The following is a 25984-nucleotide window of genomic DNA, read 5'->3' as shown; positions in this document are numbered from 1 at the left end:
TCCAACCTGCTGCCCTGTGCATGGCCAGCTTGGAAGGCAGATCAGCTTGCTTAGGGTCTTGCCTAGTCAAGTTTTGAAAATCTGCAGGGATGGAGATTTCATAACCTTTCTGGACAACTTGTTTCAGCACTTACCACCCTCACGGAGTAAACATTTATGTGCAACTTGTCACCACCACCTCCTTTCACTGCTGGCCACTAAGAGCGTTGGTGTAACGCCTCTGCTGATTTGTGTTGAACAACTGAAGTTGCAGCATATGGGAGGACCTTTATTATGCCCACTAGTAGATTGTTTTTTTATGGAAAGTATTGCTGTTCATTCCTACCCTTGGTTTCTTTTCTGAACCAGGTATTTTTTCCCTCAAAGAGCCTTTTCTCTTGCCCTGTGACATGTCAATAGCCTGCAATGATGTTATTTAAGATCTTCAGAACTCTTAAGATACTGGTTTCCTCTTCAGAGCCCTGTTGCCTCTTTCCAAATTCACCATCTCACGCTCCAACTCCTAACTCCGTTCTTTGTAATATTTTGCACTAATCTGTCTAGTTTAGAGCTCGGACTTACTGTGCTGCATCTCCCACCGTACACCTTTTCACAGACAGAAATAACAATTGCCCCCTTGTGTTTCATGTGCTATGGCTGATTTAAATGACAGGTTGCACAGCAGAGGTTTGGTCATGTTATGTTTAAGCCTCTTAGGGACTCATGAGTGAATGCCAAGTAGTTCCAAGGCTTACTGCCTCCCTCAAATTGCTCTAAAACCTCCCCTGTTGACACTTTAATCACAAACAGTCCCTCGGACCCGTCCCAAGAGAAAGTCTCTCTGACTTTGCTGTCCTCCTCTGTGGCAGCTGCTGGTAATGATGATTAATTTGGTTTTTCCAACTGGCCCTGTTTTCCCCTGAGATGTTTGGCACTGGTGGTGCGTCATCCCCACTGATCAGCTGGCAGCTCGCTGCTTCTGATGTTTTTGACGAGGTTTGTTGTTGTTATTTGCTTTTATGTCTTTAGCAAATTGATCTTTTTTTTTTCTTTTTTTGCCTACTTCATTGTGGATTCTACATTTCATTTGCCAAAGTTCGGGCTTTTATCATTTTCCTTGTTTTGACATGTAAATTCCTTTTAAAGGCTGTCACCTTTATTTCTAACAGCTTTTTCTTGTATCAGCAGGAGTTGTGCAGTATCTGATCTCTGCAAAGTGAACTAAAACTTTCCCATTTGATAATGATTCCCTGTTGGCAACTTACGTAAAGTCTGCAAGGAAGATCTTAATTAAAAGTTAAATTGAGTCCCTTCTCATCCCTTATTTTTCATACAGAATCAGTGTGGAACTAAGCAGGCTGTAATTACTTCGCTCAGCCCACTTGTCTTACAATATTTCTGCTGCTCTGCTCTCTGACATCTCGAGCCTTCCAGGATTTAGTAAAACCAAATGTAAGGTCAAAGCCCCTTTTAATCGGTGCTTATGCCCACGTTACCTAGGCCTCCTGATTTCAAAATGCTGATCCCTCTGCGCTGGAGTACAGAAGGATGATCGCAAGCGATGGGATTACCCTAGCCTAAGGCTTTTGCTTCTCAGCTGAGCTGCGGTGACCGGTTGTGCGTGTGCAACCAGCTCTGCTGATTGTGCAGAGAAGTGCTCTAGGCACGGTTACTCCTCCGATGGGATCAGTCTGCCCGACTCCTTTAGCTGGAAGCCCAGAGCAGGCAGCATTATCTCCTGCCTCATCAAATTTTATTCGCTTCCGCTAAAGTTAACTTTGGAAGAGGCTTTAGAAGGGAGGCCTGCGAGGTCCTGGCTCTGCCTGGATGTTTATAAAAGAAGCAAACGAGTTTTCCCGTCCCAAAGCCAGCGGATTCTTTATTTCTCCCAGTTAGGCACCGCAGGCTGTGTTTGCTGCCGTGGTGGCAGTCCTGAGAAGGCAAAGGGAAGTCAGTGAGAAATGCGTTTGTGCAAAGCCCTGGAAAAATGAGGTTGTACGTAATTAACTGAAAACTCTAAAGACATTTTTAATGAATGCACAGAACTCTCCATAGGTGCAGCATGTAGTTCAGTAGCAAGATGCAGATTTTTCTAACAGCCCTTTGCTGTTGTTATGGTGATCCTGCAAGCAATTCCCCAGACTTCAGAGGAATTGTAGGGGACTCATGCAGCAGAAGAGACTTAGACTAACAAGCAGAGGTGAAACGAGTGGTTTCTTCCATCTTAAGAGAACGCTAACTCTTATTTTCTGACGTGTGTGCAGAGCTGTCCCCTGTGAGCCTCTGAGTGTGCATCACTGCAGTGCTCCTGGCTCAGGCACACAAGATACTGCCACCCAGTTAAATTACCTCTGTCACTTCCAACCCAGGTTCCTGTAGTATCTGTAAGAAGTTGTTTCCAATGTACCAGCAAAAGGGGCAGCAAAGGGAATCTCAGTGAGCTGCCCTTGGAGTCACAGGTTGTCCACAGCGGTCAACAGCTCCTGGCCCCAGCATGATGTGGTTTTGAGCTTGCTGCTCCCTGCCTTCAGCACCTAACGGTGCCATCAGACACAGCCACGTGCTCCAAACCAGCGCAGTATCCCCTGAGCAGAGTACCCACTCTGCTGCCAGGCAAGGGGCGAGCACGGGGAAAGCACTGGAAAATGGAAATTCGGTTACTCTGAAATGGTAGTTGGTGTGGCTGCACAGCTACAGCTCTGCCCTGTGCCGTGAATTTTGGGCTCAGGAGCAGGTTGCTCGCCTCACAGAGTCCTTGCCATGTTTTGGCTCTCTGAGCAGGTCAGGAGATGAAGTAGGCTTTGCAGTTCTGGAGCAGGGTACAAAGAAATTGCTGTGTCTCTGCGTTTGTTTGCAGATGGGCCATTCCTGGCTGTGGTGCAGGTCTGAGACGGAGTCTCCCAGCGACTCAGAGAAGAACAGCGACTTCCAGTCAGTTCTCAGCTGGGATTCAAGCTTGGATCTGGAACTGGGGTGCTGGAGGAATACCGAAGAGGTGGCCTTGGGGAAGCTGGAGGAGAGCAGCCAAGAGGCAGACTACAGGCTGAAGTTCAGTGATCCTCTCTGGGAGGATGATAGCGAAGACTACCCAAAAGCAGAGAGGCAATGTGAAGATGAAAGTCTTCTCCAGTTCTTCTCAGAGGTAGGGCTGTTTGGATGACAGGAAAGTGGGCTGCATAGCTTAGGCCTTCCTGAAATACTAGTTTTCAGTGCCTCCACCATCCTGACACACAGAAATATTCTGGGGGAGGTGTAGATGCCCTGAGTTAACTTGCTCCCTGTTCCAAGCCTAGCCCTTGCTCCCATTTAAAGCTGGCATTGCAGCCAGGCAGCTGCTTTGCCAAAACACAGCTCACCCTAAAGCACAGAGATGTCAGCGAACTGACACTTGTAATAACAACACAGGGCTTCATCAGAAGATTTTGCAAGGATTCCTAAAAATGGAAAGACGTTCGTGAGTGAAAGCAAAAATAGCACTTGTGCTGCTTATTTATTCTTCCTTTTGCCTTCAGAATTTGAAGCAGTGTATCTCTGTGTCGCAGGTAACCCAGTTGATGGAACCTCTCCGCATTAGCTGCACAGATTCAGCTCAGACTCCATGGGATTATTCTGGCTCTGGAAAGCAGGGTGATGGGGAAGATGTAAGATGCCAGGAAAAGACCACAGGGGCAGTAGTCTCAAGAGCAGAGGAAAGTCATCTGCATGTCCTGGCAGAAGACGAGAAAGAAAACCTCCTGGGAAGAGAGGTAGGGGAGAGGTGGTCCTAGGAGAGCCTCTGATGAGAGATGAGAGGCAGTAAAGGAAATCAGCTCTAGAAGAGATGGGGAAGTCCCACGTTCCAGCTGGGGAGATGGGACACAGAGGAGGAGACATCAGGGAGTGGAATGCAAAAGAAGTATATGAGGGGAAGGATGGATGTTTGTTATGTATGGATATGAATCTTTATGAACAGGAAGCTCGTTACAGATCAAACCCTCAGATGTGAGTTGGAGGCATTGCTCCCTGGCAGCACAAAGGTGACTCATGAGAGCTGGCAGCCTGCTCTCAGGTTTAAGGCAAGACTGGAATACTTGGTTTGTTCTAATTGCTGTGTTATGCAGCACGCAGCTTGGCTGGTTTCAGGCCCACGTGGATGCAATAGCAGTAACCATCTGCCCCTGGAGACCGTCATGTCTTGGAAGCAGGCGCTGTTTAGCCTGGGTTTGTGCTAGTCCTGTGTCTGGGGGGTGCTGGGCTCCCACCAGCCTGCGAGGTGGTGCTGGGACAGGCTGTAACACCACAGCAGTGGAAGAACAGTGCCCAGTTTTTCAGTCCTGCACTCACATTTGTTTCTTAGACACTGGAGACAGAAATTACTTTCAAGGTTCTCGCAGTTCACCTGCGCAGCCTGAGCAGGGTTATTCCCAGCAGTTCCCTCGTGGTCTGCCAAGTGGTCAAAGCCATGCCCAGCACAGTGTCCGTGTTCCTGCTGGAGAGTCTGCTCCATGCTTCAGATCTCCTGCTGAGGAATTCTTGGGTGTCCCTGTACATAATCCCACTTCTGACCTCCAGAATGCCTCTGTCCCTGCACCTCCCCCTCCGTTTTGTTAGCAAATCGCTGCACCAACAGCACCACTCTCCTTCCTGGTTGAGTCTGTTCTCTGTCATATTCATGTGGGAGTTTTTGAGGAAACAGTCCTGTTGTACTCTTGGGGATCCTGTTTTCTGTGTCTTGAGGTTTAACAAGCCTGAGGCAGTCTTACCTCAGATCCTGATTGCCCTCTGTACATCCATGACTCTTCCCAGAAAAGAAACCAGACACACCTCTGGGCACCAGTCAGCTCCGCAATGTTTGTGTTAGCCAGAGGTGGTTGTGAGCCAGGAGATCAAACCCAGCTGGTACTGGAGCCCTGGCCAGCACAATGAAGATCTGAATAAGGTCAAACATCATCCTCCAGAGTAATACAGAGAGAACTAGCTCCCATTTGGGACTGGATGCAGTCAGGGGATGTGCAGCAGGCTGGTTTCTGTGTGAAGGAATCAGGTGATGGGCTGCCATTTTAGCCATATCTCCATTTTCCTCTCTGCTCTTCAGGCCAAGACTCAAGAGGCACCTGGAGATCAAGCTTTAGGTGAGCCACGTGCACAGGAGATTCATCAGGCCCAGGACCAAGATGATAGTGATGGCACCTCTGCAGACCCCGTGCTGCGCGCCACAAGTCCTGCCAACATGCAGCTGTAAGTGGTTCAGTCTGCTCTCTCGCAAGTAAAGCGGAACAGTTGTTTTCCTTGTCTCACGTAAGAACAAGCGTATGGCACAGGTCACCTCCAGGAAGGTTCTATGTCCAAGGAGACCAGGAGGGAAGGACGTAACTTGTGCTATTTCTGTGGGTCTGCCAGCATTTTAGGCATTGATCCTGTACATAAGTAAGAAGAGTAGTGATTAATAAGAGGTTAAATAGAAAATTCATGTGTCTTCAAGGCAGCTAAGTCTGCCATGAGCTGGGTGGGCATCAGACTTTATCAGGCAGTGTCCAGTCCGTCTCCTAAGAGAGGTATTGCCATTGCCCTTGAGGCAAGGGCAGGTGTATCAGTCATGGGTAGGCTCTGCCATGTGTGCAATTACCTGGGCTGCCTTTCGAAGGAATACCGTGGTTTAATGGGATAGGAATCTGAATAGAAAAACACCTTAGTAAAGTTCTAAATGTCAGAGTAGTGTGAGCTTTTCTGTCTGACTTGATCACGCTGGTCAGCTCAGCTCAGCCCTTGTCAGCCAGCTGCCTGTCACGCTGCATCTTCCTGCATGGTTGATGGTTGGCTGTGCGTTCAGATGCAGAACACTTCTGCCATGTCACCCTGAGAGGCTTTGTGTAGCTACAGAAAAGGATCTCTGGGCTGTACCCACCTGGATGTGGTAGGTGCTAACAGAAGTGCTGCCTCCTCCTTTGGCTCGAGCACGGTGATCTGGCACTACATTCCTTCCGCAGGATGCAACTGAGTTGGGATAACCCCATGCAGCATTCGCACTTCAAAAGAACCGTCCTGTCCATCTGGAAGATGATAGCCAGTCACAGGTACGTGGGGCACAGGGTTGGATTAGCATTGTCCTGAGTGCCACCTCCCGTGTCAACGGGCCTTGTGCTCCCTCCACGACAGCCACCCCAGGCGGGCACGTCTCTCCGTGGCTTTGCTTCTGGCTGTCCTCGCAGGAAGAACAGCTGGGCGCTGTAAAAACGGAGAGAACACTGCATATTTATTTCCTCTGCAGAATGTGCCAAAGCCCAAATGTTGCTTCCTACACAGCTGGCAGGGCCAGCTTCAGCAAGGGCTCAGCCTCCTCCCCTGCCTGGCTGTGCCAGCCGCCCAGCACGGGGAGTCGCTAACAGGCTGTGCCCCTTGTGGCAAGCAGGGAGAGGCCAGCAGTAGCCCGTGCTGCGGTGTTGTCTTTGGCCCCCTGCTCGGAAGCAGGCAGAGGTCATTTGTGCTTGTCCTTGTAGATACAGCGGCCCATTCCTGAAGGCAGTGTCAGAGAAACAAGCCCCGGGATACAGGGATGTGGTGAAGAGGTGAGTTTGTGGAAGAGCTGTTCACTGCTTGATTTCTCTCTGTTTCTGTCTTCTCTGGCACCCAGCACTCGGAACAGGAAAGACGGGTTGAGGTCAGCCTCTGGTTTCCAAAGCACCACTGGGACTGTCTCCTTCCTCCTGTTCCGCAGAGTTTGGCTGTCATCACCTTCTCCCACTGACTTATTTTATTAAAACTCCCTCCGGGTGATCAGGACCTGGAAATGGCAGTGCCTGTGGGACTGATATGCATTGTGCCTGCCCTTTGCTGGCCTTGCAGAGACCGTCTGCAGCTGTAACCCCTCCCTGCCTGAGCTTGGGGGATTCAGGCTCTGCAGCCCAGCAGTCTGTTATCTCCACATTGGAAGCATGTGCCTCTGTTAATGTCCTCCCTTCATCCAGTGCTCGTTCCCCAGATGTTTTACTCTCAGTGGAGAAGTGGGTCATAAGAATATTTCCCAGATAGATTAAGGGCATTTTTCAGAGCTGAATCATATTCTATTCTGGTCACAGCTGTCCTCTCTGCAGCCATTCATTTTCTCATTCTGTCAAAATAAGGGAAGTAATATTTATTCTCCTTCATGTTCCCCTTATCAGCACTGCTATTTTTGCTAGTGGCACCATTTGATTTTAAGGGGCTTTAATAGATACCTATTTTAGTAACTTTTCTTTCTCCACTCAGACCTGGGCTGACTTCAGGAAGACTAATTACTAGAAGCGCTCTGCTTGCCTTCTCTGGAGCATAACTTCATATTTTTTTAGAAGCAACTGCTAATGGCCTGCCAAGTTGGTTGGGTGGCAAGTGTCAGGTTGGCTGAACTTACTTTTGTCTGCCTTAGAAGAACATTTCTTGCTCCCCATCTTTGTCCTGAGCAATAATATTGATTGAAAGTAGCCGTGCTTTCAGGGCCACGCTGAAATGAGGACAAGCACGTTCGTGCAGAGCCCGACTCTGGCTTGCCATTTAATTTTCCTGCTGTGTTATTTTTCGTAGGCCCATGGATTTAACCAGCATAAAGCGAAGCCTGTCCAAGGGGCACATCCAGTCCATGGCCCAGTTCCAGTGCAGCCTGATGCTCATGTTCCAGAACGCGGTGATGTACAACAGCTGCAACCACCACGTGCACCGCATGGCCCTGGAGATGCAGCGGGAGGTGCTGGAGCAGATGCAGATGCTGGGTGAAGCCCTCCTGTGCTCGGAGGACAGGCTGCGGCTGGGCAGGAGGTGACGGGGCGCTGGGGGCACTGGGAGCACTGGGGACACTGGGAGCACTGGGGACACTGGGAGCACAGGGGGTGCTGGGAGCACTGAGGGAGCACTAGGAGCACTGGAGGTGCTGGGAGCACTGGGAGCACTGGGAGCACTGGGGACACCGGAGCGCTGAAGGCACTGGGGGCCGTGCCCTGAGGAGCACCGGGAGCACTGGGGGAACTGGGGAAGCACTGGGAGCACTGGGGGAGCACTGTGGGGACTGGGCGGCAGTGGGATCACTGGGGACACTGGGAGCTCTGCCCCGAGGAGCACTGGGAGCACTGGAAGCACTGGGAGCTCTAGGAGTACTGGTGGCACTGGATGCACTGGGGGAACTTGGGGGGTACTGGGGGTACTGGGAGCACTGGGGGCGCACTGGGGACCCTTGGGGGCCCTGCCCCGGGAACACCGGAGGCACCGGGAGCTCCAGCAGTACTGGGGCCACTGGGCGCACTGGTCTCACTGGGGGCCGGGCGCCGCTCGCCATTGGCCGGGGCGGTGGGCGGGCTCAGCCAGGGCGGGCTCCCATTGGCTGCCGCGCAACCGGCGGCCGCCGGGCCGCACGTGCCCCGGAAGCGGAAGCGGCCGCAGGCAGCGCGCGGCCATGGCGCGTGAGAAGGAGGCGGAGGCGGCGGAGGCGGCCCCGGAGCTGTCGTACCGGGAGCAGCTCGGGCACCTCAACCCCATCGCGCAGCCGCTCGCCTCCCGCAAGCTGACGCGGAAGCTCTACAAGTGCATTAGGAAAGGTCCGGCCGGGGCTGGGACAGGGACCGGGGGGACCGGGGGGGCCTGGGCTTGGGGCCTGGGGCCGGGGCCGGGGCCTGTGACTGGGACCTGGGGCCTGGGGCCTGTGACCGGGACCGGGCCGGGCCGGGCCGGGCGGCCCCCTGACGCTGCGCCTCTCTTGTAGCGGCCAAGCAGAAGCAGATCCGCCGCGGCGTGAAGGAGGTGCAGAAGTTCATCAACAAGGGCGAGAAGGGGTAAGTGGAGCCCCGGCCCCGCCGCCCTGGTGCAGCGCCGGCCGCTGACGCGTGTTTTCCCCTTTAGGATCGCGGTGCTGGCCGGCGACACGCTGCCCATCGATGTGTACTGCCACATCCCCATCATGTGCGAGGACAGGAACCTCCCGTATGCGTACGTCCCCTCCAAATCGGTAAGGGCAGGTGGCTGCGCAGCCCGGAGGGACCCACCCCTGCGACACCAAGCCTGGTGGGCTGCAGCCGGCCCGAGCCTTGGCAGGAACTGTCCTGGGGAGGCTCCGCTGTGGTGTGTGAGCGAAGCACCCAGTGCTTGTGCCATGCCAGACACAAGAGGAGCAGACACTGACAGCTCAGGTGTAGGAGGCTCTCGCTGCAGGAGCCTTTGTCCTGGTAGAGCTCCCGCAGCAGCAGCGGAGCTCTCTGGAACAGAGCTGGGATGGTTTTTTTCCTTTTAGTTTTGAGTTGGGACCTGGATGGTCCTGGAAATGAGACGATGGCCGAGGTGTGGCAGCGGCAAGATGTCCGTCTCTGCTCAGACTAGAACTTAGCGGTGGGCAGGGGCTTTGGGGCTCCCCTGCTATGGGCAAGGAACAGGGTCTGTGAGGCAGGTGCCAGGCGTTCACAGCATGCATCAGCGCAGCGTTTGGGCTGGAAGAGATGAGCTGGGAGAAGGGTTCTTGCGCCCAGCCCACGCAAAGAGTGCTTGGGTGTTTGGGGGATGGCAGGGCGCCTTCCCTGTGTCCCGGTGGGGGGTGTCGGGGTGTGCTGGGGCTCCCTCCCAGCAGGCTGCCCGACACCCCACAGCCCCGCTCTGCCCCTGCAGGACCTGGGAGCTGCGGCCGGCTCGAAGCGCCCCACGTGTGTCATCCTGATCAAGCCCCACGAGGAGTACCAGGAGGCCTACGATGAGTGCCTGGAGGACGTGGAGGCGCTGCCCATGCCGCTCTGACCCACAGCGGAGGGCGGGGGGGGGGAACGGGATGGGACGTGACAGCAGGACTCTGCTGAGGGACGCGGGCAGGGGGTGAATAAACGTGGGGAGGGTTTGTACGAGCTGTCCGAGTGCTTTTTTTTGGGGGGGGGGGGGGCAGAGTCACTTCGGCTGAGGGGGGAAGTGTCAGACCATTCTATTCGGGGTGGTGGGGGAGGCCCCATCCCGCCGGCAGCGCCCCGGGGCTGCCCCAACCCGCCCGGCCCTGCCCTGCCGTGACTCAGCCCCAGCCGGTTGTGCCGCCAGCCCCGCGCCGCCTCCTTCCCCTCCCCGCCGCGGCGGCTCGCCCGGGCTGCAGCTCGTTCCCCGCCCACCCCAAGCCCGGGCGGCCCCGAGGCACCCCGAGGAGAAAGCAGAGGCCGAGGGCAGAAGAACGAAATCCGGGTTTATTGCAGGAAAGGCCAAGGAGAGGGGGCCCCGCCTGGCCTTCAGGGGGCTCCACGTTACAAGCACAGCGCCGGCTCCTTCCTCCAGCACCTCTCCCCCCGCTCCGCCCCTGCAGGGAGAGGAGATGCGGGGATGCTCCAGCTTCTCTGGGCACAGCCCGGGGGGCTCCCGCCCGTCGTCGTTGCACAAGGCCCTCACCTCCTCCACTTGCCAGCCTCTGTGCTGGGAAGCTGCAGTACCCCCCCCCGCCGCGCAACAGCCACGCTAGTGGCTCGCCAGCTCGCCCAGCTGTACCAGCACGCCGCAGGCTTTCCTCCTTCACCTTCGCAGCTGCGGCAGCACCCGCTGGGCCTGGCCTCTGCGAGCACCAGCTGGAACAGGGGGGCCAGGGCTTGAGGCTCTCCTTAGCAAGATATTAAGTTACTGGGGTGAAGGGAAGAGGGGAGGCGGAGCGGGAGGGACGGGCAACGTCTCACAGGGCGTTTGGTCTCTGGCCCCACGATTGAAGGGATCGCAGGGCGAGTGCTCCTGGAGGCAGAGCACGGGGCACATGCAAGACCCCTGCCCCGGCACGGACGATCCCCTCTCCAGAGACCACCCCCCCACGGGCCTGAAGCGCTGCAAGAAGGCAAAGTTCCCTCGTGGCCATCGGCCCTTCTCCCCAGGGCGGGGCCGAGCGGCTGGGCCTCGTGACCCCGAGCTCCTCCCGTTGCAGCAGCAAGAGACCTTCCCCCCTTCACAGTCCCGCGGGCGTCCTGCCGCTCAGATCTTGGAGGACTCCACTCGCTCGATCCACGGCGAGTCGGCCCCGACGTCCCTGGGCTCCGAGCGCAGCTGCCGCAGCTCCCGCTCCAGCGCCTGGCTCCGGTGGTACATCTCCATGTAGCTGGCCTGGAGCTCGCGCTGGTACCGCAGCACCTTCTCCTTCTCCTCCTGCCAGGTTTTCCTCTCCAGCTCAAAGTTCACGGCCTGCAGCTGGCCCTGGCGCCGCTCCCGCAGCAGCTCGGCCCACAGCCACTCCACCTGCCGCTCCAGGGGCTCCGCGGAGTCGCTGTGGAGGCCCCGGCACTTGGAGTCATCCGTTTCACAGCCAGGGAAGTCCTGGCACGCTGGCATGGGGTCGTCGCCCAGCGACAGCGAGGCGCCGGGCTCCGGGGGGCTCTGGAAGGAGTCCGCCAGCTGCGCCAGCTGCGAGTCCCGGGCCTGGACCTCAGCCTTGGCCTCTCGCAGCTGCGTCTTCAGGCTGAAGATCTCGCCCAGCTTCTGAGCCATCTCCTCCTGGGTGTCCCGGAGCTGCTGCTTCAGCAGGGAGATCTCGGCTGCCTTCTGACACACCTGCAGGGCACAGGCAAACGGTGAGCAAGGAGCAGGTCCCCACGGGTGCCGGCACCCCGTTTTATCGCCACAGCATCCCTGGGAGAACCCAAGCACCATGCCTGGCTTTTTCTCCCATGCCGTGGCCACGGGTGACACCAAAGCAGAGAACCACGGCCCCCATCGTGGCCGTGCAGCCAGGAGGGTGGCAGGAGGGAGGGAAGGAAGGGGACTCACCTCCCACTTGGTCTCCTCCAGCTTGGGGCTGACGCGCTCGCCCTGGGACTGCCGGAGCTTGGCCTCCTCGCACTGGCACTGCTGCATGTTCAGCTCCTCCTGCAGCCGCTTCTTCTCCTGCTGCGCCTTGTAGAGCTGCAGCTGCAGCGCCCGCTGGCCGCGCTGCGCCTGCTGCGTCACCTGCTGCAGCCTGGCCATGTACATCTGCTTCAGGTCCTCCAGCTCATCCAGCCACAGCCGCTGCTTGTCCTCAAACACCTGCCAGCAGAGAGAGCCATTGGGGACGCTCTACAACCTGTCCCCGCGCAGGTCAGCGCCCAGGAAGGATCCCAGGAGGTCCCAGAGACCTCTCAGAAACCCAGCAGCTCATCCAGGCCAGGCCCTCCCCAGCTCCAGCTGTGGAGCAGAGGTTTAACAGCAGCTCCCCAGACACTCCTGCCCCACAACATGACATGGGTCCTCCCATGTTTGGGCACTCCCAGCCCATCAGGCACCGTGGCAGGACACCAGCTCCTTCACGGTTCCTGCCACCCCGTCACCACTGCCCAGGGACACCCCCAGTGCAGCCCCAGCCCCGCGTCTCACCTGCGTGAAGGGGTCCTCGGTCTCGCTGAGGCTCCTCTTGAGCTGCCGCAGCTCTCCCCCGCTCTCCTGCAGCCGATCCTCCAACTGCTTCACCGCGTCTTCCAGGGAGTAGGTGAACTCGTAGGGCGGCGGGGGCTCCCCAGGGCTCTGCAGCCGGCTCAGCGTGGCCATGCTTTTACAGGACAGGGGGGCCTTTTCGGGAGCCAGGGGGTCCCTGGGGCTCCGGGACACCCTGTCCAGGGACCCCCCGATGTGGTTGATGTGGCCCATGGAGGCGCTGAACTGGCTCTGGGCAGGCTTGAGGCGGGAGCCGTAGGAGGGGAAGCTCTGGATGGAGTTGTGGCTGGAGTCGGAGGCCTCGTCCAGGCTGATGGCGTGGAGCAGGTGGGTGCGGAGCGGGCCGTGCTGCGAGGGCGCCGTGCTGCTCTGCGACAGCAGCGTGTGCAGGCTCCCGTTGCTCTTGGACAGCTTCTGCCCCTTGGACGAGGAGAGGCCCTGCATGGAGACCAGCCCCTTCCCGGCCACCGCCTTGAAGGCCGAGGGCCTGATGCGGCACTGCAAAACACGAGTGGGGTCAGGCTGGGCCCCCACCGGCGTGAGGACCCCCCTGAGCTCCAGCCAGAGAAAACCCATTTGCCCCCAGCCCCACCACCACACCTGGACATCCCCAAGTCCCCGCCATCCCACCTCCCACTCCCAGCACATTCTGCTCCAGCCCCCTCCATCCCAGAGCAGGGCACATTTTCGGAATGGGGGCACAAATTTCCTATTTCACCTTGTCGAAGCGGCCCCGCTCAGGCAGCGAGCTCTTGGAGAAGTCGGACCCGCGGTGATGCTCCCGGGAGCAGCGCTCAGGGGACCGGTTCTCGCGGTCGCTCTCGTAGTCCCGCTTGTAGCAGGCGCCCGAAGTCTGGTGCTTCCGCTCGGACCGCGTCTCCTTTTTGGCCCCGTGCAGGTAGCCAAAGAGCTCCCGCTGGCTCGGCCCCTTGCGGAGCAAGCCGTCGGGCTGCCGGAGCCCCCGCGAGCCCCCCAGCGGGGCCCGCAGCTCCAGGGGGGACAGGTCCTGCTTCTCCACCAGGCTGCCCACGCTGCCCATGCTGCCGACGGGCACAGAGGAGAGGTAGGTGCCGAGGACGCGGGTGTCGGGCTCACAGGTCACAGGGCCCTGTGCTGCTGCCATGGAGAATTAGAGAAAAGCCCGGGACCAGCACTGCCGAAGGAGAGACAAAGTCAGCAAGGCCGGGACTGCCCCGCTCCCAAAGCCCGTCCCACCCTCGGGGACCCCCTGCCCACACGAGGGGTGCAGCGATGCCCACTGCTGTCCCTTCGTGCCCCCCCCACCTCCTGCATCCCCTGTCCCGGCTGGCCCCAAAGGCTTCCAGCACCGGGGTGGGGGGGGACCCCCGGCAGTTCCCCCGGGGTCCCTGAGCCAACAAAACCGAGCACGGGGCGAGAGGCAGCGGTGGGGGCTCCCCCCTTGCCACCCCCCCGTGGCGCAGCGCCTCCCTCCCACACCCAGCCCCACCTCCCGCCCGCGGCCGGGGCCGCCACCAGAACAGGCACCTGCCGCCCAGCCAGGCGGGCGAGTTCGGGAGCCGGCAGCACCTGCCCGGGCCTGGCGCCAGCCCCGGCCCGGCGGCACCCAGCCGCCCCCTCCCCAGGAACCTCCGCGCGGCCTCCCCACGCCGGCCTCCCCTTTCCCTGCCCCCTCCGCGAGGCCACGGTTATTACCGGGGGCTGGCACCGAGCTCGGAGCTGCCCGTGCCCGCGAGTCCATCCCATCCCGCCGGGGCCACGGCGGCAGGGCTGGGGACAGCCTCCAGACACCCCCCAGAATGACCCCGAGGAGGCCGCGGTCCCGTTTGGCCTCTCGGCTCGGCCTCCCCACGGAGCACACGCGTCTCCCGCCCCACGGCGACGCTTCTGCTCGGCACCGGCTCCTCCGCCGTCCGGGGCTCCCTCCCGCGCTCCCTCCCCGCAGCCCCAAGCCCGGCGAGGCCGGACGCGGCTGCAGGACGGAGGCGGGAGGAAGGGGAAGGAGGCCGCGAGGACAATGCAGCTTCCTGCGCAGGTGGCCGGGCCTCCCTGCGCCCCGCGGGGCCGGAAGGCCGCCGGCACGTCTTCGGCCTCACCGCCTGCTCCCCACGGACCGGGGAAGGGCAACGCGGCCCCCCGGCCAAGCCACGCAGCCCCGGCGTTGCGGGGAGCCTCGGGGGCCCTCCAGCCTCCGGTAGAGGCTCGCCGTGACGCCGGGGCTTGGCGTGAGGCCGCGGAGCCCCCCGCCGCCGCCAGCGGGGCCGGTGGAGGGCTACACCCAGGAAGCTGCCCTGGTTCTCAGCTCCACACGGCGGGTAAACAAACACCCGCCGATAATTGCTGCCACGCACAAACCTGTCTGACAGCTCCCGGCCTGCGCTGTCACCTCCCTCCGGGAGCGCAGCACCTGCTCCGGGCACCGGCACCCCCGCGGCGAGGACGGGGGGACCCTCGGGGGGTGCCGGGGGCTGCGCGGGGGGCTCGGCGGGCGGCAGCCCCGGCGGGGCACGGCGCAGCTCCCACCGGGCGAGGCTGCTGCTGCTCCCCGAGGAGCGGCCGGGGAAGTAGGTCAGGCCCGGGGAGCCCGGCCTCCGGCGGGACGGGAGGCACCCGGGGCGGCACAGCACCGCCGCACCGGCCCCAGCCGGCGGCCCGGAGGGAGCCGTGCCCGGCTCGGGGGGCTGCTCCCCGGCGGAGCCCTGCCCGGTGCGGCCTCTTCCCGTCCCCTGCGGGCACGGCGGGGCTCGCGGGGCTCGGCCTCCTCCCCGGCTGCGGGAAGGGAGCGGGGAGCGGGGCACGGCGGCACACCGGGGGATGAGCCCGGGGCCCGGCGGGCGGCGAACCCGGGGGGCCAAGAACCGGGCCGGGCCGGGGCCCGAGGAAAAACCACCGCGGCGGGGAGGGACGGGGGGGGGGAGGCGGCGAACCGGCGGCGTTACCGGGGCCCGGCGGCGGCGGGGCCGGGCCGCACTCACCATGCCGGCGGCGCTGCGGTCCCGGCGCTGCCCGCTCCGCTCCGCTCCTTCCCTCGCCGCGTTTGAACGCGCCCCTCGGCCGCGGCCGCGCGGGGAGCGGGCGGAGCCGGCACCGGCAAATCGCGGCGCGGAGGCGGGCGGCGCCCGGGCGGGGCGGCCCCGGGGCGGGGCGGCGGCACCCGGCTCCCGGCCCCCCCCGGAGGGGCTCCCCGGGTAGGCCCGCACGGCTCGGGCCCGGCCCCGGCGGTCGGTGAGGCACCGGGGGAGCGGCCCCGTGTGCCCGCCGCACGCCCCCCCCCCCCGGTAGGCTCCAGCAACCGGCGGGGTGTCGGTGTGGCAGCACCGGGCGTCCCTCGGTGGGAGGCGACGGGCCTCGTCCCTCCGCGTGGGCACCCGCCGCCCTGCAGCGTGCCACACGCCGTCACCCCGGGGAGCGGGACACCGGCGGCAGCAGCACCCGTCCTCCTCCGGCCTGGGTCCGGGGACGCGAGCAGCCGGGCCCCGGCGGCTGCCAGCTCCCCCCCCCGCCGCCCGCCGCAGTCCTCAAGCTGTGCTGCCAGCGCTCACCCACACGCACACGCTGTCCCCGTCCCCGTCCCCGTCCCCGGGCTCACATGCTCGCCTTATCCTCGGCCTGGTGCCAAGGCGCGCCGCCGCTCCCGCCAGCCCCGTGTTCCCCATTGCTCCCCGCTACGCCGCAGCCACGGCACAGGCGGCCTCGGAGCGCCGCACGTGTGGCGGTCCCCCCGAGCCTGGACTTGGATTTGGGGCAAGGAGGCAACACGAGGAGGATTTTAAGGGTGTTGGCCTTAAGGGGCAGTGGTGCCGTGCCCTGCCCTCCCTCGCAGCCTCTTCACCCATCGCCTCCCACACAAACCCTGGCCTTCTGCCTCGTCCCCAGGAGCCTGTGGCCACGCACGCACTTGTCCCCATTTCCCTGCTGGAGGGGCAGGCAGGCGGGTGGCGACAGCGTCCTGCCTGGGCCTTGGTCCAGGCAGGTTGTGGAGATGCTGGGCTGACTCGTAACGGGTGCTCATCACATCCCTTCCCGTCTGCCCCGCTTCCTGCTGCCGCGTCCCGGCCCCACCACGGGCTGTGCTCTCTCCAGCACGTCCCTGCGGGATGGCAGCTCCCTGCCTCTCCCTGCTTGTTGCAGCCCCACATCGTCACGACGCTACCGCAGTTTGGTCGGCCACCAGCAGTCTGGGAACTGCCTGGTCTGAACCAGCCTGGCAATAGAAGGCACCCGTGTGCCTGCAGCAGCCCCCGCACAGCTCGCTGCAGCAATTCGGGCCCCAGAAGGGGGGGGAGGCAGAGGGGCAGGGCTGGGACTACAGGAGCCCTCGCTGCCTCCGAGTGTCCTGGAGTGAGACTGGAGCCGTGACCCCTCCTAAGGGCTGCTGAGAACCCAGCCAAGCATAGAAATGCCAGGAGGCCTCCGGCTCGGCTCCGCAGGGCTCCCGGGACTCGGGCGGCTCGGAGGCAGGGTGTTACCATCTGCAAAAATGCGGTGGGGAAAAGCCTCAGCCCCTCCCGCTGGGCCATTGCTAATAACAAAGTGCGTGGGGGGGGAGCGGAGCTGAGCGACCTCCGAGGCACATTGAGGGCTATAAAAGGAAGCCAGGTCTCCAGCAAGGCGCCTCTTCCACAAAAGCAACCGGAGGATGAGGGGGCTGCGAGCGGAGCTGAGAAATAGCTGCCAGGCAGCGGGAGAGGAGCCTTTAGCGCTGAGCGAAGTGCGAGGTGCACATATGCTCTCTGCTTCTGCACAGCTCCGTCTTCGTGAAACCTGATGAAACTGTGTCATCTATTTTGGACGGTGCGGAGCGATACTTTGATCTGCCTCCACCAGCCGAGGCTGCGGCTTGGGCACAGATAAGTGGCTGACGTACTGGTGGCCAATCCCCAAACCCAAGGGATGGAGAGGAGACTGGGGTCAGTGTTCACACCGCCTGAGGCACCGTGGGCCTTTGCAGAGGCGATGCTGGGCCGACATCTCCCCACAGCCAAGGGCAAAATCGGTCTTGGGGACGCCTCCGCACACAGGACCAAAACAGCCTGCAATCTTCATGCAGGATATCAGCGCCGGGCTGGGGACAAGAACATCAAGAGCCAAGGCGGCGCTGGACGGGTGAGCCCACACCCTGCGGTAGGGCCGGCAGGGCGGAGAGGCCCTGGGGAGCTCCTGGGCAGCGCGTTCCCCATTCCCCCCTGCCCCGGGGCAAGGACAGGCCCCAAGCTGGGGAGGAGCACAGGCTGCGCCTGCCTGCGCGTTGGATGATGCAAGGAGCACGGGCTGAGCCTCGCCACCACCTTGACCCCTCCTTGAAGGCAGCACCCTGGTATGCAGGGCTCCATGCTCCTCACCTGGCTCTGGAGCAGCCCGGAGGGCAGGTGGCAGCAGATCCACCAGGACCCACTCCCCCCGTGTGGTTTGTGACCCCCCGCACAGCTCTGGGTCTGTCTGCTCCCTCATCTCGGGGCTCCTCCCCGGAGGTGGAACGTCCCCATGGGACAGGAAGCTCCTTGGCTTCCCGGGATGGTGACAGCTTCTGTCTGGAGCCGTCTGCCAGCACCCGGCAAGGCAACTGCTTCAGGAAGCACCAGGCAGAAGGGACAAGGACAGAAGGGGACCAGGCAAGGCGGCAGGCCGGGTGCCAGCCCAGCGCAGCGCTGGTGACGGGGCCAAACGCTTGGCTGGGAGGCATTGCCCAGCTGGAGGAGGCAACAACACCAGGAACGGGTGCCAGGGCCCCGGAGGCAGCATCGTGCACCCCACACATGGCAGCGTCCGCGAGCCAGCCCAAGCCCCCCGTGCTCTGGAGCAGCATGGCACCGATTCACCCAGCAGCTCCAGCAGGTGGCCAGGCCAGGCTGCAGGAGGAAAGGAGCCCAGAGCTGGCGGGTCAGGGTGAGCAGAAGCATCCTAGATGTCACAGAGCCTGCTCACTCCCAGCACAAGCATTGGCAGTATGGCCATCGGCTCTGGGGCCAGTGACCAGGACCATCTTAGGGCTCCGGCCCTTGCTCTGCCGGACCACGATTCCCAGCAAATGGTGCAGGTGAGGCTAATTTCCACCAAACCCAAACCACTGGCAGCTCCCAGGGCCCCAGCCGGGATCACCAGGATCAGGTGAGGATCACCAGCCAGGCCAGAGGGGCCTTCCCTGCTTCCCCGGCCCTGGATCCCTGCTGCAGTGCCCCCAGACACCTTCCTGGCAGCCAGACAGGGATGTTTCCCTCCTCCTCCCTATCTCATGTCCAGCACCACGGGGCTGGCACGGCTACTTGGCCTGGGCACCTTCCCCGAGCCTTTCACTGACCCAGACGAGCCCTGAGCCCACACCACGGCCCTCACAGCCCCCCTGAAGCAGAGCAGATTGCCTGTCCAGAGGCCGAGCTAGAAATGGGTGCACTGAAACCAGTCAGGGAAGGCAACAGGAAAACACAGCAGTGCTGCGTGCTGCAGGGCATTTACTGCTCACAGATGCCCTGACAGTTCTTTATTGTCCTCTGAACCGGGTGGCAGCTCAGCCACGTCCAGTACAGAAAAAAACGCCTCCTGCACCTGCCCTGGGAGGCAGCACCGGCGTTTGCAGCAATGCCACGGAGTCCTGCTCTTGGCCTCTTCTGCTGGTCCCAGCAAAGACAAGTTCTCAGCCCTTTCCGTTCCTCTGCGTCTTGCCAGCACCGCCACGCTCGTCTGCTGCAAAAATCCTGCCTGCTCCAAGCAGCTCGGCGGCAGCCCTGGCACCTCGGCATGAGCACAGCGCACGGGGACAGGCTCAGCCAAACGTGCACCAGGGGGTCTCGTTTGTGTCACAGTCCAGCAAGATATTAAGGACGGTGCAGGGGGCTCCTGCCACGCTCAGAGCTGTCCGTGACTCGATTCGGTACCGCACGTTGTTCAGGCCTCCCTCCCGGTCCACCTTAAACTGTTCCTGAGGGAGAGAAAGAGCGCTCAGGAGAAAGCACGCGGTGCCTGGGAGAGAAGCAGAGAGCTGGCAGGGAGGGCTCCGAGCACGTGGTGGTAACAACCCGCATCTCTCGTGGTCCTCCTCGATCAGGCCTCACCTGCTTCTGCGCAGCGATGCGCTTCTGGTCTCTCTTTCTCCAGGCTGGGTCATGCAGGTGCTGGAAGGTCTCGTACCCAGTCGTGATTCCAGAGGGACGGCGAACCTGGGAGCAGGGCAAAACTTCTGTAAAGCGACTGAAGCACGTGGAAGGGCCCTGCCCCGTCCCAGCCTCGATAGCTGCAGCAGGGATCCAGTGGGGAGACAAGGAGAAGGGCAATTTCAACCGAGGAGGCCACGGAGCACAGCTTACCTGGAGACCAGCTCCTTTGATACGTCGATAAAACTCATCGTCCTCCCGTCCCCAGCCCCAGAAGCGGTTGGACATGCCGTTGCACTGAAACGAGAGGGGCACTGTACCGGCCGGGGTCCTGCTCTCCTCCTGCAGCCACAGCACAACTCCGCGTGGCGCAGGGAGCAGACACCAGCATCACAAGCCCCAGGCACGCCTGCGGCCTTCCCTCTCCTATCCCCAGCCAGCTCAGACCGCAGGCTCTGTCCCTGTAGCATTTTGACTCCTCTTCCCCCTTCCTGAGCACGGAGCACAACCTGACTGTGTGCCAAGACCACGTCGTACCCCAAACTGGCCGGGGCGTCGCACCCACGTGCTCACCATCTCGTAGTGCTGCTTGGTGAGCAGCAGGATGCCACCCACGTAGGTTTTATAGTGGTACAGCGGGTGCAGCTCCGGGGATGCCACGTGGAAGGGCCCTGCCTCGGGGTAGCTGTAGTCCAGCTGCTCGTTGAGGGGCAGGAGGTCGACATCGTGCATCGCGATGTAGTCGGTGTCGTTGCCGCTCTCCAGGAAGCCCACGTTGATCAGGGACGCTCTGTTAAACCTGCCGCGGGACCAGGGACTCTCAGCGCCAAGCACAGCAGCCCCTGTCCCTCCACATCCACCTCCCGTGCCCCACGGCCCCAACCTGGTCCCCAAACAGGGACTGTCACCGCAAAGCCCCTCTGCACAGACACACAAACACGGCGTCCCCTGGCTGCACAGCTCCGGGTGCTCCAGCTGCCCGTCCAGAAGCTGTGCCCCTGTGCAGGGCTGCGCACGCTCAGCCTAACAGCAACGTGCAGGGATTCGGCCACTGCCTGCAGGAAGGGGTCAAAGCAAACTCCACCTGGCTGGGTGCAGCAGAGGGGCAAGCTACAGCATTTCCAAACACCTCAAGGAATTCAGCGTCCGCAGAGGTCTGCTGCTAAGTGGCACTGGGAAGAAAGCTGCAACATCTGGGGGCATTGAATTCTCTTCTTGCTTAGGAAGGACGGCAGGGAAAGAAATGAGGCACTGCTTTGTCCTTCTGTAAGCTTTAGGGTGAGCAGCGGTGGGCAGAGCGTCACGCCACGGCCCTGACTCCTCGCTGTGCGTGCCCTGAGTTCCCCAGCACCGAGAGGCCAGCAGGAGCCCCTCGGTGCTTGGGCACGGGGCTCCCGGCTCCCTCCGCTCCCCGAGCTCCGACCACCGCGTACCTGAAGTGATCCACCTGGTTGAGCACCAGGATGTGATGGCGGATCCTCTTCTTGCTCAGGAAGCGGTGCATGTAGGGCACGAAGGCCAGCAGCTCCTCGAAGCGCTCGCGGAAAGGGACGAGCAGGGCCAGGCGGTGGGGACCCCACGACGGGTCGTCGGCCGGGGGGGCTTGGGGCTCGGGCGGGCAGGGCCGGCGGGGGACCCCTCTCCCGGGGGGAGCCCCCTCGCCCGAGCAGCTGAGCTGGAGCCAGAGCAGCGAGGCGAAGCCCAGGAGCAGCGCCGCGAAGAAGAGCTGGAAGACGGACACCTTGCCGGGCAGGAGCCCCAAGAGCTGCGGGGACCTGGGGGCACGGCGGGCGCTCAGCGGGGACCCCCCGGTGTCCCCCTACCCCGGTTTCCCCCCCCCCCCCCCGGTACCCAGAGCCCTCCCCCCCCCCCTCCCCGCGCCGCCCCCGCTCACCCGCCGCCGCGCAGGCGGAGCGCGGCCCTGCGGCGGCCCGGCCCCATGGCGGTACCCGGAGGTCCCGGTCCCGGTCCCGGTGGGGGCACCGGTACGGGCCCCGGCCCCGGCCCCGGCCCCGGCCCCGGCCCCGGCGCCGGGCCACGCTGGCTGCGCCCCGCCGCTCCCCCGGAAACAAGGCCCGGCCCCGCCGCCCCGCTGCCTTCCGCCCGGCGGGGGCGGGACGGGGGCGGGCCCGGGGGCACCGCGGGGACATCCCCTCCCCCCCCCCCGCACCGGGCATCCCCTGCACTAGCATCATGAGGGACCCCCCCCTTCCCCCAATTCGTCCCCCTTCATTCCCCCCCCTCCCCCAATTCACCCCCATCCCTTCTCCCAATTCGTTCCCTCCCCCCCTTCCCCCATTTCATCCCCCCCCTTCCCCCAAACTCACCCCCTCCCCAACCTATTCCCCCCCCCGATTCATCCTTCCCCTTCCCCTAAACTCGTCGCCCCTTTCCTCAGTTCATCCCCCCTCCTTCCCACTTGCTTCCCCCCAGTTCGTTTCTCCCCTCTTCATTCCCTGCAATTCTCCCCCCCCCCGCCCCGCTTCATTCCCTCCAATTCTTTTCACCCCCCCCCTTCATTCCCTCCAATTCTTTTCACCCCCCCCTTCATTCCCCCCAATTTGTTTTCCCCTGGGAACTAAAAGCAAGTTTCCTCTGCTTGTATGTGCTTGCTTTGTACGTGCTTACTTAGAATATTGAATCACTAAGGTTGGAAAAGACCTCCAAGAACATCTGGTCCCCCTTCATTCCGCCCCAAAATCCCCCCCCCCTTCACTCCCCCCCCAGACACAGGCAGAGCCGCAGGTGGTGTCAGTCCTTTAATGCCCTCACAGCCCCGACCCCACACACCCCCTACATTCACGCCCGCCGGCATCAGCTCCCCCCCCGCACCCCGGGCAGCGCAGCAGACCCTGGGGGGCAAGGGGGGGCCCGGAAAGGCAGCGGGAGGCACCCGCCCCGGGCTGCAGGAGATGGGGGCCCCCACGGGAATCGCCCCCCCTGGGTCCGGCCCGCTGGAGGCCACGTGTCCGGCAGGAGTTACGGCCACAGGGACAGGTAAGAAAATACTTCTTGTATTTCTCAGAAACAGCTTTTAGAAACCACAGTTCGTGGGGTTTTTTTTTTTACAGCTCCCCATAGAAAAGAAGGGTTTGGGCACAACCCCAGCCCCGTTCTTCCACTAGTAAAAACGCTTGTTCCGCTCCTGGCGCTTCTGGAAGACCACAGCTCCCACCACAGCGCAGACGATGATGCCCAGCAGGGCGCAGAGCAGGAGCAGGAACACCTTCCACCCGGTCAAGGGCCCACTTCGGAAATTCCCCGTCGGGTCATCCACGTTGTCTGCAAGGAGAGAAAAGCTACAGGGACACCCGAATCCTCCAGCAAAGGTCTCGGAAGCCCAGAGACTCACCTTTGGGTGATTTGAGGAGGCTGACGCTAGGCTCAATTTTTGTCCAGTCAACGGTGTCGTCTTCTAGAGGGTGCTCCACCATGAGCTGGAACAGCTTCATCGAGATGATGTCGTGATTGTCTAGGGAACAACCATCAGCACTGGAGACCGCCGGAAGCCTTGAGAAGCGCCCACACCTCCAGAGCACCCCCGGATCCGCGCTCTGCCAGGCACGGGTCTCCTCCCCTCTCAAGCCACCCTCACAGCCCAGCTATCGAACTAATTTAGGATGCTCCTTAGCTTTCAGATGCCTCCTTTCCCAGGTTGCGGGTCCCTACCCAGCATGGTTTCAAGAGCCCGGTGAACAATACAAGGAAAGGAAGGCATCTACTGCATCCATAGCGTGACGTGCCAGGCAACAAGCAGCGAGCCAAGCCCACTCACCAGACAGGTCTCCAGTGCCCGCAGAAGCACCGAAGAAGTAGCCGGTGGGCAGCTGGACCCCTGCGATGTCAATGCAGTTCTTCCACTCGTTCTTATCTTCCACATCTGTCATCACCTGCGAGACAAGGGGGCTCACACCAAGAACGCCGGCTGTCCTCCCGCCCGGCCGACAGCGACTTTAGAGCCAGAGGCGCCGGAGAGCAGGAGGCTGAGCCCGGCCAACCACCTCCACCACAGCAGCACCCGCCCTCCAGCACTGCCCTGTCGAACGGGCACGCCGAGCCCTCCCGCCACAGCTCACCGTCAGGCGGCCCCGGGAGTACCGGATGGCCAGGAAGGTGTCGTGGTTCTGGTTGCGGAGGTCGGCGGTGCACCCTGCCAGCTCCGTCCAGCGCCCGTCCTTGCTGTGATCGTACGTCAGGGAGCCGTTGTTCACCATGGCGGAGATGTACGGGAACACGCGCTGCAGGGAGCGGAACGTCGCTGCAGGGAGCCCGCGGGAGCCTCCCCCTGCCTGCTCTGCAACCTCGGCAAGACCATTATCCCAGCAAGGGAACGGCACGGAGAGCAGAACAATTGGATCGAGGCTCCTGTTCTACGCAAAGCTGTTTCTAAAACGAGCGAGGGCTTGTTCTGCTCTAAAGCAGTGGCCTTTTCCGAGCTTCTGCATCGAGGCCCCTCGTGGGCTCACGCAGCACTGTGTGACCGTGACAACGGGACCGTCCCCAGCGAGCGGCTTGCAGAGAAAAGACAAAACCAGGTAAAAAGCCTACAAGCAGAGCACAGAACTATAACGGGCAGCAATTGCTCATTACCAGCGAAACCACAGATACTATTTTTTAGTCAGTGCGCGGCATACGCTGGAAGGGGCCAACTGGAGGCAAGAATCAACGACTCACTGAGCATCGAGACAAGGGCACAGGGCCGCTTCCAGGTGTTTGTGACGGGAGTATCGGGGTTTTGGTGTGATAAATCTCCCTAACACCCTTACACTGTCTGTCTGTGCTGTAACTAGACCCACAAATGCAAAGCGGGGCAGAAGAAAAGGACCACACCCCCCATGGGACCGAGCTGTATTTCAACCACAAGTATTTCTGGAGCAGAAAGCCAGCACAGGAGCTTCTCTTTTAGAGACACCTGCGTTGGAAACGGAAACAGCGCGGGATGATCAGAGAGGTTCAAGAAGTGACACTCAGGATGAGTACCCTTTCAGATGGATTCCTCTAACTCGACTTATTGGTGCAGAGTTCACACTTGATCTCTGCTGTCCTCTCAGCCAGCAGGGAAAAGGCCTTGGAACCATCTGCGCAGTCAACACCAGAAGATGGAGCAAGCACCTTCTTGTCTCCACTAACGCACATAAATCCTCTGCCCTTTGCTAGCTCCCAGAGCAGGAAGAACAACCTGTTCTCACATAAGGAGCTTTCCTTGCCCAAGTCATGAAGCACTCGGAGCATGAAACCACGAGGAAATGGCACCGAGCGAGCTCCCTGAACTACTCACCTCTGTTGCTTCATCGTTGGGATAGGTGTCAAGGAAAATAGCCAGCCCGTGAAAATTATCCTTGCTGCCAAAGACAGGACCTGGAACAGGGCAGAACAAAGTGAACAAATAAACAGCACTCAGAAGAAATTTGTGCCCAGAAACAAGGCAGCCGTCTGCCACCTTTCAGGGAGCCCAGAGGAAGTTAAGCCTTCCTGTATGAACAGAAAAGCTGCGCAATTCTGTGCCCACGTCCTGAAATCCCAAGACGGGAGGACTTTGAGGTGCCTTGAAGCCAGCACGAGTGGCTCAGCCTTGCCTCGCTACAAAGCAAAGCCTAACCAGGCAGCAATTGCATGAGAACAGCAGGCACAACGTTCGCACTGCTGCACGCAGACTGCAGACAGCCGCGCTCCCCAGGAGCCACGGGACACGGGTGAGGTGCCCGTTGGGAAGAGCTGCAGAAGCGCTGGTTGGCAGGTGCATGGATGTGGGCGGTCAACGCCAGGGAGATGAAGTGCAGCCAAGGAGAGCTCAAACCACTGCTCTGGAGCCCCTCCAGCACAAGAGCGGCCCCAAGGCCACTCCAGCGCCCACCCACGCACAGGGCAGCTGCTCACCGGGCACCCACCTGGCACCAGGCGCTCCTGCGTGTACCACAGGGCGAGCCCGTCCCCGTGCAGGTTCTTCTTGCCGGCCCCGTGGATCTTGAAGTGGACGTGGAGCTCCCAGTCCTTGAGGAAGCAGGGCTGTGCGGACAGACAGCGGGACGGGGTCAGGACGGCGGCAGCGGGGAGCTCCCCCCGCGCCCCCCCCCCCCCCTCCCCCGGCCCCGGCGCTCACCACGCGGTTCCAGATGGAGCCCTCCCGGCTGCGCTCGTCGGGCGTGAGGCGCACGTACTGGCTGGTGACCATGGTGCTGCCCTGGAAGTCCCACAGCGGCATGGCGGCCGAGCCCGCGCCTGCAGCGGGCACAGGGAGCGCGCCTCAGCACCGGGCCCGCACCGGGCCCCGGGCCCCGATCCCCCTCCCCCCGGTCCCGGTCCTCCACCCCGGTCCCCGCTCACCCTGGTACGGCTTCATCAGCGAGTGCTCGCGCTTCAGGTGCTCGCTGTTGCCGTCCGTCAGCTCGGCGGGCACGGGCCCGGCCCCCGCCAGCAGCAGCACCGCGGCCGCCCACAGCCGCGCACCCGTTCCTGCCGCCGCCGCCATGCTCCGCTTCCGCCTTCCGCCCCGCCCCGCCCTCCCGCTGAGCGGCGGGCCGCGCCGCCAATCACCGAGCTCCACACAGCCGAGAGCCCGCCCCCCTCGGGGGGGGGCGCCGCCTATGGGCGGA

The 25984-nt window shown here is 61.6% G+C and overlaps 4 protein-coding genes across 7 annotated transcripts; 1 reads left to right on the top strand and 3 right to left on the bottom strand.

Moving 5' to 3' along the window:
• Nucleotides 1-7280: 7280 nt before the first annotated feature.
• On the top strand, nt 7281-9803 carry NHP2 (NHP2 ribonucleoprotein). Of its 2 annotated transcripts, XM_040573066.1 has the most exons (5): nt 7281-7330; nt 7516-7746; nt 8684-8753; nt 8821-8926; nt 9577-9803. In XM_040573066.1, exons 1-5 carry the CDS (start codon nt 7296-7298, stop codon nt 9660-9662), a joined length of 528 nt encoding a protein of 175 aa, XP_040429000.1. In that variant the 5' UTR covers nt 7281-7295; the 3' UTR covers nt 9663-9803. The 2 variants fall into 2 exon arrangements, with proteins under 2 accessions (XP_040429000.1, XP_040429001.1); XM_040573067.1 differs by lacking the exons at nt 7281-7330; nt 7516-7746 and adding an exon at nt 8327-8519.
• A 306-nt stretch (nt 9804-10109) lies between these two features.
• On the bottom strand, nt 10110-15411 carry N4BP3 (NEDD4 binding protein 3). Of its 2 annotated transcripts, none has more exons than XM_040573640.1 (5): nt 15279-15411; nt 13043-13477; nt 12268-12822; nt 11683-11940; nt 10110-11466 (listed from the first exon to the last, which is right to left on the bottom strand). In XM_040573640.1, the coding sequence occupies exons 2-5, from the start codon at nt 13445-13447 to the stop codon at nt 10894-10896; spliced, it is 1791 nt and encodes a 596-aa protein (XP_040429574.1). In that variant the 5' UTR covers nt 13448-13477; nt 15279-15411; the 3' UTR covers nt 10110-10893. The 2 variants fall into 2 exon arrangements, with proteins under 2 accessions (XP_040429574.1, XP_040429573.1); XM_040573639.1 differs by lacking the exon at nt 15279-15411 and adding an exon at nt 13999-14628.
• Nucleotides 15412-18735: 3324 nt separating this feature from the next.
• B4GALT7 (beta-1,4-galactosyltransferase 7) lies at nt 18736-21468 on the bottom strand. Its single transcript, XM_040573679.1, has 6 exons — nt 21286-21468; nt 20825-21166; nt 19965-20190; nt 19605-19688; nt 19353-19457; nt 18736-19219 (listed from the first exon to the last, which is right to left on the bottom strand). The coding sequence occupies exons 1-6, from the start codon at nt 21330-21332 to the stop codon at nt 19064-19066; spliced, it is 960 nt and encodes a 319-aa protein (XP_040429613.1). The 5' UTR covers nt 21333-21468; the 3' UTR covers nt 18736-19063.
• A 669-nt stretch (nt 21469-22137) lies between these two features.
• On the bottom strand, nt 22138-25894 carry LMAN2 (lectin, mannose binding 2). 2 transcript variants are annotated; one of them, XM_040573646.1, is made up of 8 exons: nt 25716-25894; nt 25492-25610; nt 25280-25397; nt 24670-24749; nt 23468-23629; nt 23167-23281; nt 22744-22863; nt 22138-22690 (listed from the first exon to the last, which is right to left on the bottom strand). In XM_040573646.1, exons 1-8 carry the CDS (start codon nt 25858-25860, stop codon nt 22629-22631), a joined length of 921 nt encoding a protein of 306 aa, XP_040429580.1. In that variant the 5' UTR covers nt 25861-25894; the 3' UTR covers nt 22138-22628. The 2 variants fall into 2 exon arrangements, with proteins under 2 accessions (XP_040429580.1, XP_040429579.1); XM_040573645.1 differs by having other exon boundaries at nt 22138-22673; nt 25716-25893.
• Nucleotides 25895-25984: the final 90 nt, after the last annotated feature.

The sequence above is a fragment of the Cygnus olor genome, chromosome 14, assembly GCF_009769625.2.
Source record: "Cygnus olor isolate bCygOlo1 chromosome 14, bCygOlo1.pri.v2, whole genome shotgun sequence".
In the NCBI taxonomy this organism is placed as follows: Eukaryota; Metazoa; Chordata; class Aves; order Anseriformes; family Anatidae; genus Cygnus; species Cygnus olor.
Note: the sequence above shows the minus strand (reverse complement) of the source record. Positions and strands in the feature narration are given on the sequence as shown.